We start from the raw sequence: 10,391 nt of genomic DNA, 5'->3' as shown, positions 1-10,391 counted from the left end.
AGGCAGCCTTGCTTTTAGAGCTGTCCGTGCTGCCGGGCTCCTGTACAACGGGTCCCGGTACAGCGAGAGCGTCCCGGGAGAGGCGGAGCGATGTTTCCCTTCAGGGGTGCCCTGTGCGGGTCACGGCTCTGCCCCTGAGCCAAGCGGTTCCCTCGATGTTTCAGGACTTTCTTATAAGCTATCATTCTATATTTTGGATGGGGTTTGAGGTGTTAATTGAAGCCAGAATCCTTTTTGGAAACCCTCACTGTTCAGCACTTCTGCAGACATACTGGAAGGGTTCTGAAGGCTTCCAGTGGAAGGGTTGTCAGGCGTTGGAACAGGCTGCGCGGGGAGGTGGTTGAGTCCCCGTCCCTGGATGTGTTTAAAAGCCGTGTAGATGTGGTGCTTGGCGATATGGCTTAGAGGAGGATTGGACAGAGTTATTTTATTACCTATTAATGGTGAGACTGGATGATTTTAGAGGTCTTTTCAACGAAAGCGATTCTCTAATTCTCTAGAGGAGGGGTTGTAAAATGTAGGAACATGTGGATTGGGGCCAGGATGCAAGGAGCTGGGTTGCCTTGGAAGCCTGAGTCCGTTCAAACAAAATGTGTTTTGACAGCGTTGACAGCGTGGGGTTTGTTATGGAGAGGGAGGGCTGCTCCCGTAGGGCAAGCCTTGATGAGGTGTAAGGAGTGGCTATTACCTTTGTTTGTACACAGATAAAAGAAATTGCCGAGATAATACCTCTGGGAAGAGATAGTGCCTGTTACTCAAGGGTCCTTGCAGTGTAGTAAAGAAGCAGCAGCTGTTGAAGCCAGACAAGGCAAAGCTGGGAGTACTTTGGATCTCTAAGGCTTGGGTTCTTCCACAGTGAGCTGATCTCAACCTTTCTGTGTGCTTTTCTTCTAGGGAGCTGTTTTCACCATCTCAGAAATACCAGCTCCTTGTGTATCATGCAGACTCTCTCTTCCATGACAAAGAGTATAGAAATGCTGTAAGTAAGTATACAATGGCCTTGCAGCAGAAAAAAGCATTAAGTAAAACTTCAAAAGTAAGACCTTCTACTGGGAATGCTGCATCAACACCCCAAAGCCAGGTATTTAAAAACTGACTACTGTGCTGCATGTAGTAATTTCTTCTCTTTACAATTAATGTTGCTGACTTGGTACTGTAGCATCAGGTTGCAGATTTATCATGTCAAATAAACATGACCTTAAAGGCTTTTTTGTTTTGAAAGTACCAGTGTGGTGTTTTCTAATGCCAAGATTATGGTCTCAAAGATCAGGTTTTTTTTTTTTTGTGTGCCTAGTTAATCCTTTTTGTTTGAAGTCAGGAGCAACATGAGCTGGCAGTAGGTTGCACTGTGAAGTCTCTGCAGTGGATTTTTTAAACACAATGTAAGCATTTAAGGAGAAAACCTCATTTGCAGTTTCTGCTTGCCTAAAACAGCATTGTGCTTGAAAGTTTGTTTTCTATTTCAGAGCCTGCCATCTGAAATTGAAGTGAAATATAAAATGGCTGAATGTTACACGATGCTGAAGCAGGATAAAGATGCCATTGCTATTCTTGATGGGATTCCTTCCAGGCAGAGGACCCCAAAGGTTAGTTCTGGCAGACCTCTGTCACAAATCTTTGGTCAGCATGTCTTGAATCTGTAGCCCAGCATCTGGTCAAAAAGAACATAGCCTGTAGTTATAATAACATTGTGTCTTGGTATTTGCTTTTGTATTAATTAAATTTGGAATGGGCTTGTTTTATTTGGCCTTTTTTCTTCAAAATCAGACAAATTTTGTATTCCCTCTGTTAGAGAGAATTCAAAAAAGTAAAAAGAGTTAAATGTTTGTGTGTGTCTTTGTGTGATTTATCTGGTTAACTCCTTGGTACTGTGCATGACAAGTGGGAAATTTTGCTTGTGCAGGAGGATGTAGAAATGCTTTATTTATTTTCCAATAAAAAATAAAGTATTTGTGTGTCCATACATGAGGCTTGAAATCTGTATTGGCCATTCAGTAGTTCTTTGCATGTTATCATGATAGTTTCCTAAAGCAAATAATAATGGCTGGTCTCAACAGAGGCACCTGCCAGGAGAAGAATGTCTGTTAGCAGACAGCTGAGTTACTGCAGGTTAGTAGGTGATTGCCAGGTGCCTGACTGGATCATTTTCTGCAGTTTGGAGTCAGTACATGTTGAATGTGAGAGCCAAAGCACTTCCTTAGGTTAGTGTCCTCTGCCTGGCTGTAACCACAGGGTGGAGACAGGAGAGGCACACTGCTGCTGCAGGAGCTGGAGACTTGCAGCCTGAGGTGGACTTTTCTGGGGTGTTTTCACTCCTATCTGGCCAACTAACTTGGTAGATTGAGATTGCTCAAACTGAGCAAGTGTTTCAGCAGGTTCTTGAGCCTGGAATGTGTGTGGAGTGGCACTTGGTGTGTGTTGTGTAGTTTGAGCAATTTGGATCCTTGGAAGGCTGGAGGCTTTGGTGAGCAGGAGGAGTGCCAGTGCTCCACCTTTGAAAATCTTTTCCTCCTTTTTAATAACTGTTTAGATAATGTTAAATATTTAGATCTCATTGTGGTCTGCAGTGCCAAATGTTGAGTCTTTGCTTGCTGGCTCTGTTAAGTCAGAAGCGCTTAGAAGATTAACACATCAGGCCAATCAGCTATGCTTCATGTTAACAGTGTTCCTGTGTTGTGCTAACACTGTTCATGGCTTAGACTCCAGGAACACCAAAGTGTTCTGCTTAAAGACCAGTTCTGTTATCAATCATGGCTTCATTCAGAAGGTAAATGGAAACTTCCTCTGCCTTCCTAAGCTAATCCTCTCAAACACTTCTGTTGACACACAGAGATCAGCTGGGAGAAGCCCAATGTTGTGGATATACAGGTCCTTCTTGGCATCATATATAAACCCTTGCCCATCTTTGGGCTTCTTATACACAAAACACTGAGATTTCAAGACACACTGTGCAAATACAAAAGAACTTGAGACACAGAAAGAGGCAACAGTTTAATTATATCCTATGTGGTAGATGATAGCAGTCTCAGAAGAAGAGCAGGTAATTTTGTCTTCTGACCAGAACAGGAGGGAGTAAGGCAGGCAGGCATTCTTGAAGATGAATTTATGACCTTTTCTTAGTGAAGATTCCTCCTTTCTCATGCTTGGCTACCAACATTTCTGTTACCTCTAGATCAATATGATGCTGGCAAATCTGTACAAGAAAGCGGGTCAAGAACGCTCGTCTGTTACAAGCTACAAGGAAGTCCTGAGGCAGTGCCCTTTAGCCCTTGATGCCATACTGGGTAGGTGTCTGCACACTGGTACTGTTTTAGTATTAAACTCTATCAGAATTTGAATTGTGCTTGGGACAAGGTAAATGTCTTGCATTTGCACGTGATATGTAATGCCTACATTATGCAAATTTTAAAAAGGTTTATAACGAGCCGCTTGCTTCTGCTTGTCAAGGGGCAGAGTTTGTGGTCTCCAGACAGTTAATCTGTATGGAAAGCAGTTTGTGGTGGCTGAAGTTGCTGTGTGTGCCTTTGCACAGGCCTGCTCTCGCTGTCGGTGAAAGGAGCAGAGGTGGCCTCCATGACCATCAACGTCATTCAGAGCATCCCCAACCTGGACTGGCTCTCTGTGTGGATCAAGGCCTATGCATTTGTGCATACTGGAGACAACACGAGGGCAATAAATACCATTTGGTAAGAGCTCAAAGCTGGAATCAAAGAATATAGTCATATTTGTACATAATTGTATTTAAAATGGCATATAAATAGCAGGTTTGTTTGGTTTTTTTTTTCTCTTAAAGCTCTTTAGAGAAAAAGTCCTTGCTGAGGGATAATGTAGACTTGCTGGGGAGCCTGGCAGACCTCTATTTCAGAGCTGGAGATAATAAAAACTCTATTCTAAAATTCGAACAAGCACAAATGTTGGATCCTTACTTAATAAAAGGTGAGTAAATCCTAAAAGAAAGCTTACCTGGTGTATGATCTGGTGAGTACCATTAGAGTAGCAGCTTCCTGCAGCCAGGCATGCAGTGGAATATTGTCTGTTGTGCCTGGCTTTCAATTCAAAATTTACATTCAGGAGTTCTGTATCTGGAACAGTTCCTGGTAGCTGCAGAGTTTGCAGCAGGTGTTTGTGGGTTTGGTTTTGTCTTTCCTTGTTGTGAATGAACTCTCCATTTCTTGATGATTGATCCTGCATTACTTCTCTGTAGGAATGGATGTGTATGGTTACTTGTTGGCACGTGAAGGCCGCCTGGAGGATGTGGAGAACTTGGGCTGCCGTCTCTTCAATATTTCTGATCAACATGCAGAACCCTGGGTGGTATCTGGGTAAGTTTCCTTTCCCACCTCAACTCTTGATTAGCCACATCTGGTGGATTACAGCTGGTATGGTGGATTCAGCTTTTTTTATTCAGAAGGTGCTTTTTGGTTTTTTTTCCCCTTTTTAATTCTTCTATGGATACTCACAGGCAGTACACATTTACAGCCTGCCTTCTCTTCCCACAGGTGTCATAGCTTCTACAGCAAACGATACTCTCGTGCCTTGTACTTAGGAGCCAAAGCTATCCAGCTGAACAGCAACAGTGTGCAGGCCCTGCTGCTGAAGGGAGCTGCCCTGAGGAACATGGGCCGGGTGCAGGAGGCCATCATCCACTTCAGGGAGGCCATCCGCCTGGCGCCCTGCAGGCTGGATTGCTACGAAGGTCAGTGGGGTGAAGCTGCTCACAGCTGGCAGCACGGCTGTGCTGTGAAAGCTGCAAAGTGTGGTGGTGATGATTGGGTAAAGGAACACACAGGAGTTCTTTTCTCCTGCTGACTTCCTAGAAAAGCAATTATTTTTGCCTGAAAACCTTCTGTGGTAGAAGCGGTCAGGTGGGAGATACTAGAGAATGCATGTATTTTAGATTCATAGAATCCTTTAGGTTGGAAGGGACCTTCAAGATCATCAAGTCCAACCATTGAGCCACTAGGGCTCTAAAGTCCTCTGCTAAAACAGATCAGAATCTGTCAGGGTTGGAAGGGACCACAAGGATCACCCAGTTCCAACCCCTCTGCCGTGAGCAGGGACACCTCCCACTAGATCAGGCTGTCCAGAGCCTCATCCAGCCTGGCCTTAAAAACCCCCAGGGATTTTGCAAGAATGATTTCCAAAAAGGACTTTTTTCTGTGTTGTTTAATGTGGATGTAAACAGACTCGGGTGTTTTAAGGAGATCTCTTTTGGATGATGACATTAACTGTGTGGTTACTTCCATTGCAAGCTTCATTTTGTCCTACTTCTGTCATATTTATCTAAATCTTGTTGATTTCAACAGCAGCTTCGAGAAAATATTGAGTTGTGTAGTCCAGGTGAAGCATTAATGTCAGTACTGGAACTGGACAAAAGGTTGTGTGTATTTAGGCTTTTTTTAGGTTTAGTGCATGCCTGTAAATAAAAGTGAGGAAGTCAATTATTGGTAGAATGCATATGTTAAAATACATAGAATTACTTTCTCAATTGCAATTTGTATTTGTTAGAGTGTTTGAGGTGTGAGTGCTACCAAGTGCAGGTAACTGAGGAGGGGTGAGTGTCTGTGGTGCTCACTCCAAACCTGAAATGTTCTCCTTTTTGTATCATCAGGTCTCATCGAGTGCTACCTGGCGTCCAACAGCATCCGTGAGGCTATGGTCATGGCAAACAACGTGTACAAAACCCTGGGGGCAAATGCACAGACACTCACTCTCCTGGCAACAGTCTGCCTGGAAGACCCAGTCACCCAGGAAAAAGCAAAAACATTACTGGACAAAGCGCTGACGCAACGACCTGATTACATTAAAGCTGTGGTAAAGAAAGCAGAGCTCCTCAGTAAGTTGGGGGGTTTGTCCCTGTAGTGACTGATTTAAAAGATTAGTAGAGTTTTACATGGAAGAGTGTTCTGTGGCCTCATCAGCTTGAAGGATCTAACAGGGATGTTACAGCCCAGGGATTTATCAGTTCTGCGCTGAAGGAAAAATCACAGCAGCTAATTGCAGTAGCACTTCAAACAATTGCAGACAAAACGTTTTGACTTTGAAGTGTATGTAAGTGTGAGCGTGGCAGTTAGTGCAACAGAAAGCCAGGTTTAGAGTTAAATCTTGCAGAAGGTCTGTCGCTACTAATCCCTCACCACGCTGGCAGTTCTGAAGGAGGAGATAGTCTTGAGTTGCGATGGCTCTTTGTGTACTCTGACTTTTTATAGATCTGTCTAAGCTATTAATTAAAGCTGTAGTTTTGCCTCTGAACAGGCAGAGAACAGAAGTATGAAGATGGAATTGCTTTGCTGAGGAACGCGCTGGCTAACCAGAGCGACTGCGTTCTGCACCGCATCCTGGGAGACTTCCTGGTAGCTGTCAACGAGTATCAGGAAGCAATGGACCAGTACAGCATTGCCCTGAGGTAAAGCACAGACTCTCAGATCACAGTGTGTTTAGAGGAACCAATAATCAGATTAACTAAGTAAAAAAGTGAGCCATTAATTGGTTAGGATTTACATCAGGGGTAGCTTTACGTTATTCTCCCTTAAACAACAGAGAAATGTCCTGTTAATGCATTAATCCATCATAAGGTTTTGAAGTGAGAAGTACAAAATTTAGAGACTATTTTAATGCCAAGCATGTACTAGACATGCAATTCTTTGACTAGTTAGAGGTTTAAGGAATTGATTTGCTTACAGTTATTAATTACTATATAGTCAGGCACCTTAAAATCCATCCTTTAGACTAGAAGGCACTATGTAAAAATGATCTATTAAGTAAATCTAAATAGCATGACTCAGTTTAACAGCCTAAATGTTATTTTAGGGTGTCACCATGTTCAATGTTACCATGTTTGGATTGCAACAAGTTAAATTTATCTTAAATCAAGCACATTATGTTCACTATAAACTTACGTAGTTTAAATGGGTCAGCTGTTTTTCTCTACTTTCATATATTTGGTCATAGTTATTTAAATTTTTCACTGCTTTCATGTTACTTTAGTATTGTCTGAAAGAGCTGACTTAAGTTTTCTGGAAGAGTGTGATGTTTAGATAAGTGTGTTCTTGAGGGTCAAAGTTGGTTTATATAAAGATTTAATACTTGGGGTTACAGTCAGCCTGAGGTGGTTGCATCATCTTCTAGCTTGAACTTCTTGATAATGTTAAACAGGAAGTGCAGACAACAAGAGGAGTGTTGTGGTTTGGTTTTTTTTAACAGTAACATCACAAATAAAGAGAAAAGTAAGTTTGGGGACAATCTTTTCTTTTCCTCATTTCCACAGTTTGGATCCAAACGATCAGAAATCACTAGAAGGAATGCAGAAAATGGAAAAAGAGGAAAGCCCAACGGATGCAACCCAGGAAGAAGATGTGGATGATATGGAAGGAAGTGGAGAAGAGGGGGACTTGGAAGGCAGTGACAGTGAGGCAGCTCAGTGGGCAGACCAGGAGCAGTGGTTTGGAATGCAGTGATGGCCTCTCACCCTGCAGCCTGGTTGGCACTGGAACATCCCACCGTGGCCGTTCTTTGAAGAACATAAACTGTGATTTTTCAGTAAAAAAATGATTTTTTTTTTTTTCTTTTAATAGACTCTGAAACCATTTAATAGTTCTATGCATCTCAATACCATGAAGATTCTTGATGCTTATTTATTAAGTGTATGGGACTAACTGTATTGGAGGCCATTAGCAACTTTCATTTCAAACAATTCCAGCTAAAACTAAAAGCATTAGAATCTGAGGTGTGTAATGAGCCTGTTGTTTCTGATGAAAACAATGTCTAAATTATGTCCAGGGCCAAGTGTGCACGATTGATTTGTAAATACAGTGCTTTGCACTTCTTTGTGGAAAGGTCTTCCTCGTGTTTGGGTGTGCCCTTTGGGCTGGCACTCCTCTTGAAGTCCAGGGGGGTTGCTGGGTGTGGCTGAAAGCAGCACTTTTCTCTTGCTGTGTTGGTTGAGTTAATTTGTCTTTTCCTAAGGCATTACGTGTGCTGTGAAGGAGAGGTTTGGTACCCCAGGCAGCACTGACTTACAGAGCACTTTTGTAGCTGACTGATTTCTGTGTGTACAGAATTGAGCCAGTGCTGGAGAATTACAGTCATTTCCTCAGTCCTTACTAAACCCTGTAATCCAAGTCTGTTCACAAACAGTTATTTTTAAATGTGGTTTGGTTTTATTTCAGTACGTTACTAAAAGGTTTTACAGCAGTGACTCAAAACACTTCTCATTCTGGATAGAGCACTGACATTTGAAATGATATAAAAAGAATTCATCCCTCTGCTTTTGAACTGCTGTAGAACTGTCAAATATGCAACTACACCTATTGGCTTAGGTTTGCCATGGTCACACACTTCATGGTTCTGTCAAGTAATATTTGAGTCCCTGGGTTTCCCCTGGCCCTTTGAGGCAGAGTTGTGTGGCTTCACGTGCAGATCCTCAGCAGCAGCTTTTCAAGGGTGAGCTTTGTTGTGTAACCTAGAATCCATTTCAGTTCTGTGGGCCTGATGTGTGGGAGGAGGAATTACTTCTTGCTCTTGTTTTTTCTTAACAGTTCTGATTTTTTTTTATTCTCTACTGAAACATGCGTTTTTATTTTTATATTGGCAGTTTGAGTCTTTTTGAATTTATTTTGTTACCACAGGTATGCTGGAGCATGCAGACTTTTTTTCTTTTTACAAAGCTAAATAGTTTTGAGTATCAGAGGAAAAATGGCTCTTTGATACCAATACATGATTTGGAAAACAAGCTTCTCCCTAGTTGTATCATGCAGATAAGGGTGAAATCTCTCTCCCTCTCATCTGCATTATACCAATTACAAAAAGTCAGAATAAAAAGAATAGCCAGATTGTTATAGTCTAATTTGGGAATATTTGGATATATCACATCTTACAAAGCAGAAGCCTAACAGTTTATCCATTTGAAAAAAGGCAAACAGCTGGGTATCTGTTCTGTCTGGAATTTTGTGGGCTTTAGTCTGGCCAAAATATCACGTTACGGTTATTTGAAGGCTGCATGGGAAGAGCAGAAGAGTGTGTGCTGCTGTCTTGGTGATGGAAGTGCCATAAGCTGCAACTGCTCTTTCACTAACCAGTGCAACAAATGGCCACATTTCAGTCAGAGCAAACGTTCTCTCAGCTGCATTCTGGTGGATGAGGGCTTTGATTCTGATCCTGTTCCTCTTCTGTGAAGAATCTGTTTATACCATTGCAATAAATAGATTTCATCTCATTGCACATCCAATGGGCAGAAATACACATATACAACCAAATACAACCAAATTCAAAGCTGCTCTTTTTTTAAAAAAAAAAAACCTGCTTTGTTTTCTCCTCACAGTGGAGCATTCATCAGGTTGTGTTATGCATCTGAAGGCTGGGGAGCTGTATCAGCTCTCTAGTTGTATCCAGACCCCTGTTGTGGATGAAAGAATGGAGATCTTGATGTTATTAAACTAAAGAAAGGACACATTTAATTGTGGCAGGACATGTTTAATTGTGATGAGAGAAGCAGATGAGGTATGTGATGTCTATTTGTACAAGCTGCTTGGTCATTTTATTCTAATGATTCCCTTAAAGAGGTCATTAATGGAAACCACTGGCCTTATTCATAGCTCTGAAACATAGAACAGGAAATCCTAGAGCCACAGTTTCACCAAAACCATTCTGTAGTATGTTTGTAGGTGATCTGATAATCTCTCCTTTTAGAACAGGCAGGAAACTGAAACCACTTCAAGATGAGCTTGCTGTAAAGAAAACGCTGGTGTGCCCGTGTGCTGCTTGAGCAAACGAGTCCAGGTACACCTAAGAACACCTTAAGATAGCTGTTAGAATAGAGTTGTGTCCTCACTGCATTGTATTTCTGAGAACTCAGCTCCTTTTCAAAGTGAAAAGTTCAGATTTCCTGCAAATAACCACTTTCTAAGTACCTGATATACTGAGGTTAAATAGCTTGTGTAGGCTTTGCTAATAGTTGTACAGTGAGTAAGGAACTTTAAGATGCCATACATGTTGAGTGCATTTCAGATTATATATTTAGCATGAACTGTAGAATTCTAGAGGGATTCTTCTTGCCTATTAATGAGCCTTCATTAGTGCTCTAACTTTAGAATGTGATCTCTGGTTTTGCAGCAATCTTGTGCTCTCAAATTCAGTTAGTGGTATTCTAGTTCAGGGAATATAACAATTAGCTCATAATAAGCAGCTGACCTCATTCTGTCCCTTAGTCATGTGCTGTGCACCCTAGAAGAAAAGATCATAAAGCCAAAGCCTGAAGTTCAGACTGTGTCAAATCCCTGATGTAAGCTCCCCAAAGGGATTCAGTTTGTAGGTGAGGCAAGAAAAGCCATTGCCATCTGTTTTTATGGTCCAGCATTGGCATATCTGGGGCTGGGTGAGGATGGAGAGCCTGT

The 10,391-nt window shown here is 42.0% G+C and overlaps 1 protein-coding gene across 1 annotated transcript; it reads left to right on the top strand.

Moving 5' to 3' along the window:
* Nucleotides 1-860: 860 nt before the first annotated feature.
* Nucleotides 861-7,457, top strand: ANAPC7 (anaphase promoting complex subunit 7; the record flags this gene model as incomplete). The annotated part of the gene is made up of 10 exons (XM_008946329.1): nucleotides 861-1,081; nucleotides 1,467-1,586; nucleotides 3,173-3,284; nucleotides 3,533-3,686; nucleotides 3,794-3,936; nucleotides 4,205-4,322; nucleotides 4,500-4,696; nucleotides 5,612-5,836; nucleotides 6,256-6,406; nucleotides 7,268-7,457. Coding segments are annotated over 10 exons (1,631 nt in total), but the record flags the coding sequence as incomplete, so codon positions are not given.
* Nucleotides 7,458-10,391: the final 2,934 nt, after the last annotated feature.

Source organism: Merops nubicus, unplaced genomic scaffold (assembly GCF_000691845.1).
Source record: "Merops nubicus isolate BGI_N331 unplaced genomic scaffold, ASM69184v1 scaffold3308, whole genome shotgun sequence".
In the NCBI taxonomy this organism is placed as follows: Eukaryota; Metazoa; Chordata; class Aves; order Coraciiformes; family Meropidae; genus Merops; species Merops nubicus.
This window is presented reverse-complemented; position numbering and strand designations above follow the sequence as displayed.